Raw genomic sequence first — 17,199 nt, forward strand, 5'->3', positions numbered from 1 at the left:
TCAGCATGTGTTATCAGCATGGACATGTCTGGCAGAACTCTCTCATCTAGTGGTCTGCTCAGTTTTTTGTAGTGCATGATTGACAAACATATATTGACAAATATTGTACCCCCTACATTTACACAAAATAGGGCAAATTAACTCATTTCACATAAACATTTGATAAGGATTTATCAATAATGATTATTACTATGATAATGAGGTAATGGAGATTTGAAAATTACATTTAAAAAAGCAGTGAATTGTTCACAAAGTTTTGGCAGGAAAATTCTGGGTAGTGAGCACATTAAAGGACATTCAAGTTGTCTAAATCATTGTGTTTGCTTGTATTAGTGTTAAAATTATATCAAAATGCTATAACTTTGGTCATGCTATTTTGGCGGTAAATGCTGTAGGCTGTCTATAATCATTTTCTCGGCTTCAGATGCACATGCAACCCATTTTCAGCACGCATTATGAGAGCACTGACACGTCTGGCTGGAATGCTCTCGTCTACCGTCAGCTCAAATTTACGAAGTGCAGAACCAACAACTATCTTTATTTCATTCATAGCAAAGTTTTGACCAATGCAGTTCCTGTACGAGAAAACAAACAAATGAATAAAAGAAATGGGCCTAAACATAAATTTGAAAACTTATGAAACAAAGTAACATGTATTTTGAAGATATTTCCAAGACTTGATATTAACTATTATGGAAGAATTGGGAGGAGGAGGAGGAGGAGGAGGAGGAGAAGGAGAAGAAGGCAAGGAAGAAATGGGGAAGTTTTGGCATATTTTCTTCTCAGGATAAAAACCATGAATACTTCAAATTTTATAACCCTCGAATTTTGTGGCAGCATTTATATTAACACAGATAAAGTGCAGCCGTCATGCATTTCACAGAATTGTGCTTTGGGGTCCCACGCTACAAAAATCTAGTCAGTAACTAAGGTTTCTCAAACACAAATTTGTTTCTGGGCAGAAATTTGAATAACTTATGCAAGACTTGTTCATTCAGTGAACTCTGACATCATGTAAATGAGCCATATTCAATTGAATGGTCAGAACTTGAGATGGGTAAGAGCTTATATAGTTATAAGTGACGTCATATATTGTGTTTGTCGACAAATAAGCAGCACTGCATTGGACGATGAGTGTACTTCAAGAAAATTTAGAATAGGATAAAGCTGTTTGCAGTGATTGCCCTCATAAAACAAGCCAGGTAAATTATATAAATCATACAAACCTCGGTCCAGCCGAGAATGGTACATATGCATACGGTGACCGAGACTGGGAATTTTCTGGTGTAAATCTGAGTGGGTCAAAGGTGTCTGGATCATCCCAAATGTAAGGATTTCTATGGAGGAGCACAATTAGAATCCCAATCCATTCTCCTAAATACAGATATGAAATCATGTGAAGGTTAAAGGTCACGATGTGTGATGTCATACAGAGGACTACTTTCCATATTTGGTCAACAAGATGGCGGCTCTCGTCTTTAAACTAAAACTGCTGTTGGTTAAACAGGATATTTTCTAATCTACATTTTGTGCAGAAAAATAAAGTAGAGAGAAAACTATGTTTCCATTTAAAGACAAAAGGTCCCAACAACTGAATAATATTCAAAGTTAAGATCATTGATGGCGCTGTTAAAATTCCATCCGAGAGGAAAATTATGAGTGCGGCCAACGACTATCTAAGATCTTGCAGGCAAAATGTCATCAAGTTGTTGACCTTAAACCAAGTTGAATGTAATCTTCCAAGATTTGACCCCCTAGCTCTGAATACATTTCTGTTTCCGATGACAAGTATTCTCTACCAACCTGCTGGAATGGTGACATTCAATTCCGGAAGTTTCATTGGTTTGGACAGACGTCTTCCAATAAAAGGTACTGTGGGATTGAAGCGAAGACTTTCCTTGATACACATCGTCAAGTAAGGCAGATTTCCTAGATCATCCCTAAAAGATAGTAGAAACTGATTGTAACTCCAATCTTTACATTCCTGGTAGTCAATTCACTATATTCTGACTATCAGAAAGACAAAAGATTATATAATTTGGCCACTAGGGGTGCTGTTCAGGGGACTCATTTGGACCAGAAGTGAGCGCCATGATAGTTGTGTTCCATAGCCTCTTCTAGAATGATAATTTCCCAGGGTTTCACAGCAAAAGTTGGCTGCATCGTCAACCAGTTAAAGCTTTCTGCTAACTTTGTTTTAGATCACATACAGTTAAGAACTCACAGAATTGTTTTAGCCATATTCTCTGGCCACCTTATTTTTCTTATGTGGTAAGCACCATTGTGGCACTTCTTATGACTGCAGGGTTGGTTACTGGAGTATGACATAGCTCAGTTACTATGCTAGACTCTCTCACCAGTCCTTGGGAGTATCGCTATTAGCTGTCTTGTATGTACCGATATATACTGCATAATTGTACTAGGATATCTTTGTACTGGGGGCCCTCATTGACTGCATAGAACTAATCATTTGCCGGATGCTCCGTGTTATTGCGATACAAAACAGCTAATAGTGATGCTCCCCAGGACTGGTGTACGAGTCTAGCACTATTCAGGCAAAATATGCACTGGTTTGTTCTGTATTATTCAAATAAGATTACGAACCATTCAATGGTGTCTCCATTCTTGGTGTCTAATATGGAATCAATCTCTTCTCGACATTTCTGTTGATGTTCTGGGTTTCGTGCCAGGTTATATAGACACCATGATATGGCACTGGCAGTCGTATCATGACCCTCAAACATGAATGTGTCAACTTCATCCCGGATTTCTTGATCTGTTAAGCCCATGCCATCCTCATCCTGAAAATAAAAATGTACATTCTGTCTTCATCTTTGTGACAAAAAGTTAGACTTGACAGAAATCCTCACAGATTGAAGTGTGTGCAAAAATCATATATAATTTAATTTCAAAATGGTTTAGCATTAGTGCAGTTTTCACTCGTATTCACATGGCAATTGAAATTTCTGGGGCGCCAACATTTTTGTTGAATTCATTTAGTTTCAAAAATTTAAATATGATACAATTAACAGACAGAGAGCCAAGTTTCTCTGGTCACTCAAGAATTAGTTAAATGGAATCTGCTTAAAATAAAATATACAAAGGACAAAATAATATATAGACTTTAAAGATAAATTTCTCAGTATAAACTTGATTCATCAAGTAAGTACAGATATGCTAATTAAGATACATGAAATGGTGCAAAACTTATATAATTGACTTGCCTCTAGGTGGCGGTATAACAGTACAATGATTCAGAACTAGGCAATGTCCTTTGGCAAAACGGACATGAAACTCTGTGCAAAAATACAATAGACTTTCTAAAAGTACTCATTACAATGAAAAAGAAACTCGATCGTAATCATCATCTGGAAACTATCGCTAAAGTTACAAGTACAAAGTATCTCAAACTACAACATGCATCAGCCGAATTGAACACATCATGGCGTCATTATTACGCTAACTTTTGGAGGCAATATTCAAACGATCAAGTTAGAGTTCAAAATGCTACACAGTAAACTCTATAAATAATGTGTTAACGCACCTGTGAAAGACGTACAGAGTTGTGACTTAATGTAGGATGGATAAGAAACCATTCTACAGCAAATCTTGAGAGAAATACAAAAAACAGGCAGAGAAATAAGACTCTCTGTTCACTCAAGAATCTGCTGATGTAGCTAGCTGCAAGACCCTACGCGGGGTGTCCTCTCCCACCCTGCCACCTGGTGGCGACATACAACCCTACAGTCATATCATTATCAGCTGTGACGTCATAAAATTGGCCAGTTCAACTTACCCTCGCTTGAAGAAGAATGTCCAAGAAGTCGATATATTTTGTTTTGTTATCTAAACTTTCTTTCTTTTCTGCTTCAAGTTCCTGTTTTCTTTTTTTGATGACGCCACTTGAGTAGTTATGAACGAGATTTTTGGCCTTCCTGAATCGGAAACCACTTGGACTGATCTGGTAGATAAAATCAACGAAGTATGGCGGATATCGTCCTCGTTCCTCGATCAATTTTGTGAGTTCAGACACTGCCTTGAGATACGGATGGGTTTTACTGAAACGAAATAAATTAACATAAATTAGTCTGAAAATTTGCATATCACTGCATAAATCGGTTCTTATCAAATTATGGAATGTAATACAAGATTCTGTCCTTCCAACATGCTCTACCAAGTGTTATTAATCTAATACACTGAGTTGTTTTATACTTTCTCTATTAACAGGTTCTGTTTGTCCAAGGTCTGATGGCAGCAGTTGTAATCGGTGTTAGATGTGTCATTTAGTTTAATTACACTATTTTTCTTTCATACCAACTTCAGTAAACCAAGCGTGATGTAATTTTGTTTTTATGCTAATTGTAATGGGTTCACGCATGCGCAGTATTCATTTGTCTGCTGGAATAAATCCACGCATGTGCAGTCATTTGTATCTTTAAGTACTGCAGATTCAGACTTTTGCTATTTATTGAGTTATGATATGAATACAGATCTGTATTATTATTAAATGTCATTTTCCCTAGCATTTTGGGAGAACAGAGCCAAGATCGACCATGAAATATATTAAGCTAGTATTCTAAAAATACTTACCCCAGCTGACAGTCACTCTGTTGTCCAAAGATACATCTCAATAAACTATCAAAGGTCAGAAGACCAACATGTTCAAACAATTCTATTGATCCCTTCTGGCTTAACTTTTCCCATTTTTCCTGAAATTACATATACATACAGAAATTACATATACATACAGAAATTACATATACATACATACATACATACATACATACAGACAGACAGACAGACAGACAGACAGACAGACAGACAGACAGACAGACAGACAGACAGACAGACAGACAGACAGAAATTGCATGAAAAAGTTCAGAAAACACAACTGATGAAAGACTTAAGACGGTCGTCTAACATCGACATACGTATCTAGGGGTCCCACGCTACATGCGTAACTAGGGATACTCAAACCCACCCATCCACCCATCCATTCATCCACCCATCCATTCATCCACACATCCACCTGCCGACCTACACACACACACACACACACACACACACACACACACACACACACACATACATACATACAAAGGAAGAATCTCGCGTATTCAAGAAACTTACCATCATAATCTTTGCACTGTCGTTAAAGACATGAACGTATTGTTTCAAAATATCAAAATGAAATCCTGGTGTTAATAATCTTCTATTTCTGAACCATTTACTTCCTTTACTGATCAGCAATCCATCACCCAGCCATGGTTTGACAAACCCATACGTCAATTCATCTTTGGGCTCTGAAATAAATGTTGCCAACAATGTTCAAGTTGTAACCATGGTAACATATAACGTTAATGAAAATATGAGATTCATACAAAACTCAAGCTACCTTAGCGACACATTTACAAAGACAAACACAGAGAATGCCCCATAGACGAAGAGATTGTGATAGATGTGACGTCATCACCCGAGATTTACCCACAAACCCTTGCAGAAAATGCCCAAAATGGCCGAAAATTTTACAAGTGGAATAGGACTTCTTTTCAAAATTTTAAATTCAATAAATTACAAATCTGTGCTATTTTATCACCCAAAATCATAGTTTAGTTGACAACAGCACAAGTGTGCTAAAGGTAGAAATAATTTGGGCAGTTTTTTGTATGTAAAGTACGCAACCAGCACCAAATTTGTATATCTTTGACAGCGCCCTCTTGTACAGTGAGATACTTCATAAATCGGAAGTGACGTACCTGATGACGATAATATAGGTTGTATTGTACTGGGATGGATACAGGCCAGACATGACATAAATGGACCGAGCCATATCTGAAACCCGTGAGGGCACCCTTGCAGTTGTTCTACAAGCCATGCAAATGCTTCCTCGTTATTTCCAAACTGTTGAGAGAAAAAAAGAACAATAACAATTATTCGACGTACACGCAAGCCACGTTGAGCACAGTTTAAACAAAAATATGAAATTCATACCCTGGTTGTTCTACGTCACGACAACGTGCTTCTACGTCATTGATTCTGTGATATGCAAGATATAAGTCAAAACATTCGAAGCCGCCATTTCTCTTCCGATTTTTCATAAATTAAGTTTGCAGCGATTTAATTATATCAATTATGATTCCCCAATATCTTGCTTTATTCAGACGGAATAAAATATTCATGGCTATTTATCTAAAGGTAATAAGCAGTTAGGAGTTCATGAATATTCATTGTCCATCTAATACATATGTATATATGTTAAATTTTAAGTCCATTTAGGCAAAAGTGACCAATTGCTCAAAAAAATGGATATAAAATAAGAGTTTTACTTTAGTGTTTCTTGGCAATCATGTGAAGCTTATGTGGTGGAAAATCATGAAATGACTCTCTACAAATCAAATTTTATCAAAATAACTTTATTTCCTGAAAGTGCGTCCTCCTTTAAGCTTACCAACGTGATTAATATATATAGACATATCCTTCAGGAATTTGGGAAGGGGGGGGGGGAGGCATGACGAACACATTCCTTACATAAATGCATAGTCACAAGCTGTATGATAGTAGTGTCGAGAGATGCCGATATATGTCAGAAACAGTGCAAAGGTCGTTGACCCATCGTCGTAAAACCACGGCCTCGTTTACGGCACCATCTAAAACGTGCCGTCAACATCGTCGCAAAATTCGGCTTCTTTTACGGCACCGTTCAAAATGTGCAGGTCTCGTTATTTCGAAGTTCGCGGAAGACATAACAACTCTGGTTTGCGAGAATGCGTTGACCCTACAGTAGCGAATTATTTACTGTGTGTGTGTTGCATTTCAACCAATAACTGTTTGATTACATAGCTAGGTATCACTCTACTACCGATTCGTTACTTTAAGAATTTATGTCACCACAGACAAACTTATCTCTCTGTGCTATATTAGACCAATCTCCCAAAATCTGTATTCTCATTTTAGGCGATGTAATACTAGTACATATACCCCATAGTATGGCACATCCTGAACGCCCCCCCCCCCCCCGGCTGAAGATTTTTTTTCTTCAGGTAGATGAATAACTTTTCGTACAAAAATTAATAAAACTGACATTACGACACTTAACTTGAATACATTATGCAAAGTACGTTGATATTGCCAAGGAATGTTATACTCGAACAATGGTTTATAAATCTGTCCACTAAATGGGGTGGGGTGGGGTGGGGGTGTGGGTGTGGGTGGGAATAGTAATGTTTAAGCTGGAGAGAGATGAGTACTAATATATACAAACATCATGCCTCCCAATAACGTTTTATCTATTTGACCTTTGAACTCTATGTGAGTACACTGTAAAGTTATACACGTACATACCATATGAATGTTACCAAGCACTGCGTTCCTGGCAAAAGTAGGAAATTCTGAAAACGCTGCCTCGCTTTTCCATCGTTTACCCATAGACTTGGCAAGTGAAATAACAATTTGGACTAAAGCCACCAATATTAGGAACGGCACGACGAGACCGCTAAACGTTGTAACTGTTGGCGTCCACATATTAATTGCGTCAGCGACGGAATCCCTTCAACTGACAGATACTATTCCCTATACCCAGCCAAAAGTTAAACAAGGGCGCCACCAAAGACGGCTGTTTCAATCTACAGATATCTTGTCAATCTGTCAAGTCATTACGTCATCTGTTCATAGATTTAGATATTAAAGGGACATGAGCGCCATATGTGAGAATTTTTCTGTTTTATTTTTGTAGAATTGCAAATGCTATTAGACTATCCGAATAACTGTTCTTGTAGCGGTGAGATCACTCGCAATGCAGTTAGGCAAAGAAAGTGAATGATTGAATGACATAATTTTTGGGTACACCCAAAAATTACCGTTGACATCAGAATCTTAGAGATATTTGAGATTTATTGTCATTTCAATACACATATCAATATGATTATGATACTATACGAGTATTAGATTAGTCTTTTATTCATAGACAAAAAATGTCTCAAATCGCTTGTGTGTCCCTTTAATGAATATCCCCGAGGACCGAGGACTCCATCAAGGACCCCGTACTGAGGACAACGTCTAAAAGTTCGATGAACTTTGCTCTGATGACATGGGTAACTGTTAATACATTGTTGGTGTGAACGAACTCTTATCCCGTCTTATCACTTAGTCTGATAAGTAATTGGTACTGTTAGATTGGTAATCTCGAGCTCCCGAGGGAAGGGAGGGGGTAACTAATATTTCTTCTATTTTAGTAGATGCTTCTAATGTTGCCAGAAAAATTGGACAGGCCAATAACAAGTACATTGAGCTACCCTAGTCACATGACGCTAGGTTATGTACCTCTTATCTTGTTCAGCGAGAACACAGAAAATGCAGGATGGACAATTACAAGGGGGCTCAGAGAGGTTATGTATTGAATCATAATGGCTAGTTACTTCTGGTCCAAAACCGCTTCTGCGCAGTGTCCAAACTATGCAATCTTTCGTTTTTCTGGTCACCAGAATATAGCAAATTGAGGAACGAAATAGTTCTTAAGTTTTGTACTGATACCTGTGAAATGAAGCTTGATTTTTCCTATAATTATGAGTATTTCGCAATAGAAATTTCCTTAGCTGCTACTATCCTGGAAAAAATTGTTGAGACTGTTTTGTAAAATATAACGACTTACTCATAATAGCGTACATCCAGAACAATTTTGAATAAATTGTGGATAAACAAATTTGTGTAGCTGTACACATAGTATAGTGCAATATATATCCAATCAAATTGATTTTTAGGTCCGCACTCAAAATTCAGCGCACAAATGAATCACAACTTCGACCTGTTTCTGTATTACTTATAAATAAATTCGACCTCTAATTAACATAACAATGTGTAATTATTGGTATTTGAATAATTTTAAGTGAATATATTGTTGGTTTTCTGATCAAAAATTAATACTCCTGTTACAGCTAGTGTAGCTTTAATAGTTAACATTGCCTCGTTATGAATCTTTATGCAAATTTTTATACTTCATGCAAATTCTTGCAGATCAAGCCAAGTTATGTAAGGTTTATGCAAATTAGATAGCATTGGGGCGGGTGAAGGAATGAAGCAAAGGAACGGGTGTCCGAAATATTAAAAATATATTTCTTTAATAATGGCAGATTCAACAGGCTAAAACTTAGCCCAATTACAAAACAGAACAATTAGACCATATCTCCTAACATGTAACTTTGTTTGTTTGTTGACATACAGTATTTGTTTACTCCCAATAAATCTTGATAGAATGCAAAATGTTAGGGAAAACAAACATTTTCAAAACTTTTGGCGGGAAAATATCTGGTAGTGAGCGGCACTACTGAGTTTGTACATGTATGTATGTATGTATGTATGTATGTATGTATGTATGTATGTATGTATGTGTGTGTGCATGTGTGTATGTGTTTATGTATGTGTGCGTGTGTGTATGTATGTATGTATGTATGTACGTATGTATGTATGTATGTATGTATGTATGTATGTATGTATGTATGTATGTATTTATGTATGTATATATGTATGTATATATGTATGTATGTATGTATGTATGTATGTATGTATGTATGTATGTATTTATGTATGTGTGTGTATGTGTTTATGTATGTGTGCGTGTGTGTGGTATTTTAGCTACATATAAAAAATAGCTTGTTGTATTCTAATTACTGAAGCATATTTAACCATCATTTGCTATTGAAAGAACGCAATCCTGGTATTCTTGCATAATTATAATATGTAAATGATTTGATGACGTCATATTGTATACTGAGTGAGACCCTCTAACTACGTATACGCTATTAGCAGTGTGAAGGCATGAATGGACATCCTTGTACTAAGGATAGTTGAATCAAAGTTTTGAATCAAGTTTTTTCACCCGAATAAAAATGTTTATAATGTCAGCGTGTGCCACTTTAAACTACGTTGCCTACAATCACTGTCTAGGCTTAAGATTCACGTGTAATCCGTGTTCAGCTCTCATCACGATGGCGTTTAGACGTTTAAGAGGAACACTTTTGTCTACTGTCAGCTCAAATTTTCGCAGCGTAGAAGCAACCACAACCTTTATTTCATTCATGGCAAAATTTTGACCAATGCAGTTCCTGAAAGATAAAACAAACAAACAAACGAACAAAATAGCAAGTTTTGTCAAAGGTGTCAAATGAAGATAGTTCTATGACAAGACACTTTGCGAAGACTAAGAGATTAGGGTATCTGTGATGTCATTTGTGATACCATCATAAGATGTTTTCCCATAAACCCTTGCAGGAAATCCCCAAAATGGCTGACCACGTGTCAAGTAAAGTGAAGTTTCCTGGCTAGATTTCAAAGTTAAGTAAGTTACTGGGGTGCTTTTGTATAACCCAAAATGATATTTAATTTGATATCAGTAGTCTAGTCTACTAAATAGACAATAATCAATACTAGTGTACTAAAGGTAGAAATGTCTGAATGGACTTTTCCTTTAAGTTGATAGCAGTAATCAATACAAGTGTACTAAAGGCAGAAATAATTCTGAATGGACTTTTACTTTAAGTTGATAGCAGTAATCAATACAAGTGTACTAAAGGTAGAAATAAGTCTGACTGGACTTTTACTTTAAGTTGATAGCAGTAATCAATACAAGTGTACTAAAGACAGAAATAAGTCTGACTGGACTTTTCCTTTAAGTTGATAGCAGTAATCAATACAAGTGTACTAAAGGTAGAAATAAGTCTGACTGGACTTTTACTTTAAGTTGATAGCAGTAATCAATACAAGTGTACTAAAGACAGAAATAAGTCTGACTGGACTTTTCCTTTAAGTTGATAGCAGTAATCAATACAAGTGTACTAAAGGTAGAAATAAGTCTGACTGGACTTTTACTTTAAGTTGATAGCAGTAATCAATACAAGTGTACTAAAGACAGAAATAAGTCTGACTGGACTTTTCCTTTAAGTTGATAGCAGTAATCACTACAAGTGTACTAAAGGTAGAAATAAGTCTGACTGAACTTTTCCTTTAAGTTTAAGATGTACGAAATAAATTTGTACAAACCTTGGTCCAGCCGAGAACGGCACAAATGCGTATGGTGACCTTGATTGACAGTTTTCTGGAGTAAATCTCAGAGGGTTAAAAGACTCTGGATCGTCCCAAACAGCTGGGTTGGCATGGAGACCAATGGACACAACTCCCACCCATTCACCTAATAAGGAGTACGAAAGTATATAAGGTTAAAGGTCATTCACTGTGTACCTATATGCAAAAGTGTAACTTTCAACTGGACTAATTTTACCGTGTAAACTACTTCACTCTTCTGCAGGGCAGAATGAAAGTAAGAAAGAGGAATTTATTATGAGGCAACATATGAAAGTTGATCAGTTGTGAAGGTTATAAGCAGTTGTTTAAATTTCCAAAGGTAGACTTGCTCAGATTTCACATTTAAAAAAAATTGTAATAATTGCAAACTGTCAATGTGGTCCAGTGAAGGCACACAGTCAGAGTGGCCAGGTGTCTGTACAGTCAAAATGGCACAGTGACTGTACACAGTCAACATGGCCAGGTGACTGCACACATTCAAAGTGTCCTGGTGTCTGTACTAAGTCAAAATGACCCGGTGACTGCACACAGTGGGTAAGTTCTCCACTAACCTGCTGGGAGGGTGACATTCAAGTCCGGGAATTTCATTGGTTTAGACAGACGTCTTCCAATAAAGGGTACAGTGGGATTGAAACGAAGACTTTCCTTCATACACATCGTCAGGTATGTTAGTTTACTAATGTCATCCCTAAAAGATAATGGAGGGTTGACTTCAATCTGAAGCTATAAAACCGTCTGTAAAGTTATGTTATGTTATGCTATGCTGTGTTGTGTTGTGTTGTGTTGTGTTGTGTTGTGTTGTGTTGTGTTGTGTTGTGTTGTGTCGTGTTGTGTTGTGCTTTGGTTTGCTGTGTTGTTTTATCTTGGTATTTACACGGTGTTCTAAGACAACTAAGACAAAGGAAAAAACGGTGTTTATCTTTATTTGTTATTCAAATAACTAAATTACGAACCATTCAATGGTGTCTCCATCCTTAGTGTCCAATATGGAATCAATCTCTTCTCGACATTTCTGTTGATGTTCAGGGTTTCGTGCCAGGTTATATAGACACCATGATATAGCACTGGCAGTCGTGTCATGACCTGCAAACATGAATGTATCAACTTGTTCTCGGATTTCTTCCTCTGTTAAACCTTTACCGTCTTCATCCTGAAATTACATAGTATATAAATTTTTACAGTGTTTCATCACCTTTGACTACATCTAATACATACGGTCACAATTCAGATGCATTATGGGATCTGCATAAGTCTTACAGCAAGTTGCAGCAAATGGTTTAACACTCCATTTTGCAGTTTGTGAGAGGTACACAGCTAGTTGCAGACTTCTAGAAGCTGTTTTTTTGAGCTTCTGTCAAATTATTTAGATTCCAGCAAGTATTGCTCACAAGGGCACATTTGGTATATTGATCTCTATAGAGCCAAAAAAATACCCCGTACGGTTGCCCAACAGGGCATGTGTTTTCCTATAGGACAACAAAAATGCCCAATAGAGTAGCTCAACTAGACATACTTTGCCCTATAGGGCAATTGTGTGTCATCGATCATATAGTGTTATTTTGTAATTGTCGAGGTCAAATTTTTTATGACAACGCTGTGTAGGAGTTAGTGCTCTACTGTGAGTGTCACTGCATCAGCATCCACTCGATAGTTTATTAGTAATATGATAAACCGTATAGATTTACTTTGTGTCTATTGTAGTATAGTATGCCTATAGCTTGTGATTTCCGTTTCAATAATTCTATGCAAATCAATTTTATCCCAAGATTGTCATTGAAAATGGAAAATGCGTGTACCATAACATATGCAGATACCGGAAGTTACGTCAGTCAAATACTGACTTGTGGGTATATTGTATATAAATAGCTAGTTCAACTTACTCTAGCTTGAAGAAGAATATTCATAAAATCGATATATTTTGTCTTATTCTTGATGTTATCCTTCGTTTCTGTTTCAAGTTCCTGTTTTCTCTTTTTGATGACGTCACTTGAGTAGTTATGGACCACATTTAATGCCTTCCTGGATCGATATCCACTTGGACTTAGTTGGTAGATAAAATTGACGAAATATGGCGGAAAGCGGGCTCTTTCCTCGGCTAGTTTTGTGAGTTCAGATACTGCCTTGAGATAAGGATGTGTTTTCCTGAAAAAAAAGTATGCAATTTTCAAAACTAAATCATGGTTATCAATACAACTTTGCCATGTCTTTCACAATGCATAATTCAAGTTGGCAGGAATGTTATGTTTCCCATAATGCATTATTGAGGATGACGGGTATCATAAGTTTCCCACAATGCGTCATTACAAATGGCGGCTATGTTATGTTTCCTATAGTGCCTCATTGCAAATTACAGGTATGCTATGTTTCCCATAATGCAGTATTGAAGATAGCAGATATGCTCTGTTTCCCATAATTCATCATTGAAAATGCTATGCTTCCTAAAATGCGTCATTCAAGATGGTGGATTTAGATGTTTGCTGTCAATCAATTTGGACCATACACAAACCATAGAAACACTTACCCCAGCTGACAGTCACTTTGTTGTCCAAAAATACATCTCAATAAACTATCAAAGGTCAGAAGACCAACATGTTCCAACAATTCTATCGACCCTTGTTGGCTTAACTTCTCCCATTTATCCTGAGACAGACATTTGATAATACAATTACATGATTATAAAGGTACAAGAAAAAAATAAATAAATAAATAAATAAATATATAAATAAAACAAAAACAAGATAAAAAGCTTGACAACTTATGAAAAAATTAGATAATTAGTAAAATCAAAGAAAAGAATTTGATGCTGATACTTGAAGCATAGTTATGACTAGGGTTAAAATTTAGTGTAAAAACGTTTCTTGGCATGGTTATAGAAAAAAACAGTGACGAGGAACAAAATATGGAACTTTGTAATCACTATGGCACTCCCCTGATAGATAATAAAATAATACTAATGTGAGAACCTGGGATTAAAACTCTGGTCTTTAAAATGCTTTGGTCGCCTTGATATGAATTTGCGATCATGTAAGCTTACAAGTCAGCTGGTTAAATGGCCGTGATCGTCTAGTGGTCAGGACAGTGCGTTGTTGCCGCAACAACCCCCCCCCCCCCATGAATACCCGAGGTTCGAATCCTGGTTTCGGCATTACTCTTATGGTGCAATACAGGATAGTTGAATTTGTTCCTCATTCAAATACTAGTATATAACTTGTGTAGTTCCAAATTCTTTTTGATACACCAGCTGTGTTTTTGACACCAGCTGTGTTTTGATAAACAGCGGTGCATTTGATAGACAGTTTGTGGTTTTGAGACACTAGCTGTGTATTTGATACACCAGTTGTGTTTTTGACACACCAGTTGTGTTTTGACACCAGCTGTGTTTTGATAAACAGCCATGTATTTGATACACAGGCTGTGGTTTTGATACACCAGCTGTGTGACATGGCATCATCCCATGTATAAGCTATCCAATTATATGTAATGGCATAACTGATGATTTTTTTGTTTTAATTTCACATATTATTAATATTGTAAAATCACACACACATTTGAGCGCCCTCAATCATGACATACACCGTACGTTTGTTGTGTTTGTTTACTCCGGCCTAACGTACACAATACTCGCATTCGAACAGCCGTGAATCGCGTCACCGCATCTAAAAACTTACCATCATGATCTTTGCACAGTCATTAAAGACAGGAACGTATTGTTTCAAAATATCAAAATGAAATCCTGGTGTTAATAATCTTCTATTTCTGAACCATTTATCTCCACTACTTGTTAGTAACCCATCACCCAACCATGGTTTAACCATACCATATACCAGCTCATCTTTAGGAGCTATAATGAAAGTATGAAAGTGGTTTAACAGTTTGGTAATGGTTGATTTATGATTTACGTGACACAAACTGAGTTTATGAGTTGTTGTTATTTACTGAAGTGAAGATACTTCTAGTATTATTAATGTAGACACGTGCCTTCTATGACATTACAACCCATAACACCAAAGTATTTGCATTTTCTGTATGTACCACAATCGTTTATAGCTTCCATTTGACCACATTATAAATGCTACATGCTGGGCTTGTAAATAAACCATTTGAAACAGTATACTTTTACACTTGATATGAATGCTATAAAGGAGTGTAGCACATAGAGAAAGAGATTTACTTCAGTGTTACTGGTTGTAATATGAATGCTATAAATGAGTGTAGCACATAGAGAAAGTGCTTTACTTCAGTGTTACTGGTTGTAATATGAATGCTATAAATGAGTGTAGCACATAGAGAAAGTGCTTTACTTCAGTGTTACTGGTTGTAATATGAATGCTATAAATGAGTGTAGCACATAGAGAAAGTGCTTTACTTCAGTGTTACTGGTTGTAATATGAATGCTATAAATGAGTGTAGCACATAGAGAAAGTGCTTTACTTCAGTGTTACTGGTTGTAATATGAATGCTGTAAATGAGTACTTCCTGAGGGGCTCTCTGCGGCTGGGCCTGCAGTGGCTCATTTTTCACGCAATTTCCCGTGTCAGAGTTATATTATACTATCACAAAACCCAATTTCCTTTATTTTTATGGCAAAATAAACATAATAACGAAATAAAGTATTATCCGTTGCCAGAATACGCACACAATAACCGGATCAACAAACCTCAGCCGATGTACACTGTGCTAGACAAGTGTGCTCAATTTTAAAACACATGCCTGAAAAGGTGACCAGCAAAAATCAAAGTAGCCGGATATTTTTGACGGCTACCGGCCCTTTATGCCTACCACTGTCAATGATGAATGGACATGTAGGTGTGCATTATATGCTATTAGCATATATACAGTATATCCCACGAGCAACTGCATTTGTCAATTCCGGAAGTGACGTACCTGTTGATGTTATTATTGGTTGTACTGTACTGGGATGGACGCACATCAGGCAGGATGTAAATGGACCAATCCAGAGCTGCATTGCATGGGGTGCTTGAGGGAGGAGATTTATCGCCCAGTGCATAGATTTCTCATCAGATCCGAACTAATGAAGAAAAGAACAACACATGTAATGACGTACAACAACATAACCGATGACGTTGTTGACAGTTACAATATTGCTTTCAGAATTGTTGTCATCGACTTCTGTAGTCCTTGATTGTTAATTCTCAATAAGAATGTTAGGGTTGTGTGAGAAGCTAAAACATTCCTCACGATCGGTATGACAACAGCTCGGGCGCAGATGAGTTTCTCAGTTTCAGAGTTGCCAACCCTACCCCCCCCCCCCCCCAACGAAAGCTGTGATGATACGTTGAAGTGGAGGTCTAATATAGAACTCTGGTAATCCAGGTTTCGATTTCTAAAACGGTCAAATACTTAAAGGTACGACTGCCTGTGCCTGGGACCCTATTTTGCATATGACTGACTGTATGTTTGGAGGTGGAGAACTTGTGATGACTCACTGGCAAGTAATCACCAAAAATATAAGCATTCCCTATCTGGGTTGTTCACATGCCAATGCCGCATATTTGAATAATCCTGAGTGACACACAATCTAAACAGCTCTTTGCAGGGGAATTTGTCTCATTTTGAAAGTTTTTTTTTTCATTCTATGAAACAAACAGATTGATTTTCAACTAATTTGTGTATCAAGTTGCCATCCTATGACATTCACAAACAATTTGTACATGATACATGACCTGTGTGTTTCTCGCAGCACAGAAAAAAATGTACAGCAGTTTGAATTTCCCGCATTTGCATGAATTAGCCATAATCCTCTTTATATAGGGCAGTTCTGTGTTTAAACTTTTGCCGTTCGATATAATAAATTACCTGTGATAAAGATAGTGTGAACATTGGATGTCCCAAAACAGTATACTGCAAAAGTGTATGGAACTCTATCAATAAAACGCCGTCTGTGTTGCACTATGGACTGATACATTTGTATTTGTTTGGCCACTTGAAGAAGCACCTAGTTTTCAGACGCCTCCCTACTGAGACTATAATTAAACCAATGTCCATTAAATATCTTTCATGTACCAGTGTTGTATCAAATATGTAGCAACAATACTTTCAGTTTATGCTTATCTTAGCAAACCGACGCCTTGATGACCAGAGTAATTATCATAAACGAAAGACAGG

At 36.9% G+C, this 17,199-nt stretch overlaps 2 protein-coding genes across 2 annotated transcripts in view; both read right to left on the reverse strand.

Annotated features, from left to right (window-relative positions):
- Positions 1 to 385: 385 nt before the first annotated feature.
- On the reverse strand, positions 386 to 7,521 carry LOC144450030 (ultra-long-chain fatty acid omega-hydroxylase-like). The gene is made up of 9 exons (XM_078140595.1): positions 7,342 to 7,521; positions 5,757 to 5,901; positions 5,131 to 5,303; positions 4,591 to 4,709; positions 3,797 to 4,058; positions 2,605 to 2,801; positions 1,804 to 1,940; positions 1,227 to 1,374; positions 386 to 575 (listed from the first exon to the last, which is right to left on the reverse strand). Exons 1-9 carry the CDS (start codon positions 7,519 to 7,521, stop codon positions 407 to 409), a joined length of 1,530 nt encoding a protein of 509 aa, XP_077996721.1. The 3' UTR covers positions 386 to 406.
- A 2,407-nt stretch (positions 7,522 to 9,928) lies between these two features.
- LOC144450031 (cytochrome P450 4F6-like) overlaps positions 9,929 to 17,199 on the reverse strand; it is a 7,898-nt gene continuing 627 nt past the window's right edge. Inside the window, exons 2-9 of the mRNA XM_078140596.1 lie at positions 15,958 to 16,102; positions 14,742 to 14,914; positions 13,595 to 13,713; positions 12,954 to 13,215; positions 12,027 to 12,223; positions 11,625 to 11,761; positions 11,032 to 11,179; positions 9,929 to 10,097 (exon numbers count right to left, since the gene is read on the reverse strand). Coding sequence (XP_077996722.1) covers positions 9,929 to 10,097; positions 11,032 to 11,179; positions 11,625 to 11,761; positions 12,027 to 12,223; positions 12,954 to 13,215; positions 13,595 to 13,713; positions 14,742 to 14,914; positions 15,958 to 16,102 — 1,350 coding nt within the window. The remainder of the gene's footprint in view (positions 10,098 to 11,031; positions 11,180 to 11,624; positions 11,762 to 12,026; positions 12,224 to 12,953; positions 13,216 to 13,594; positions 13,714 to 14,741; positions 14,915 to 15,957; positions 16,103 to 17,199) is intronic.

Source organism: Glandiceps talaboti, chromosome 19 (genome assembly GCF_964340395.1).
Source record: "Glandiceps talaboti chromosome 19, keGlaTala1.1, whole genome shotgun sequence".
Classification (NCBI taxonomy): domain Eukaryota; kingdom Metazoa; phylum Hemichordata; class Enteropneusta; family Spengelidae; genus Glandiceps; species Glandiceps talaboti.

Coding starts and splice junctions, on each gene's coding strand:
- LOC144450030 (XM_078140595.1), bottom strand. CDS start 7,521: ATGTGGACGCCAACAGTTACAACGTTTAGCGGTCTCGTCGTGCCGTTC. Junction 5,902..7,341: donor TGCTTGGTAACATTCATATG/GTATGTACGTGT, acceptor TTCTCTCAACAG/TTTGGAAATAACGAGGAAGC. Junction 576..1,226: donor CCATTCTCGGCTGGACCGAG/GTTTGTATGATT, acceptor TTTCTCGTACAG/GAACTGCATTGGTCAAAACT.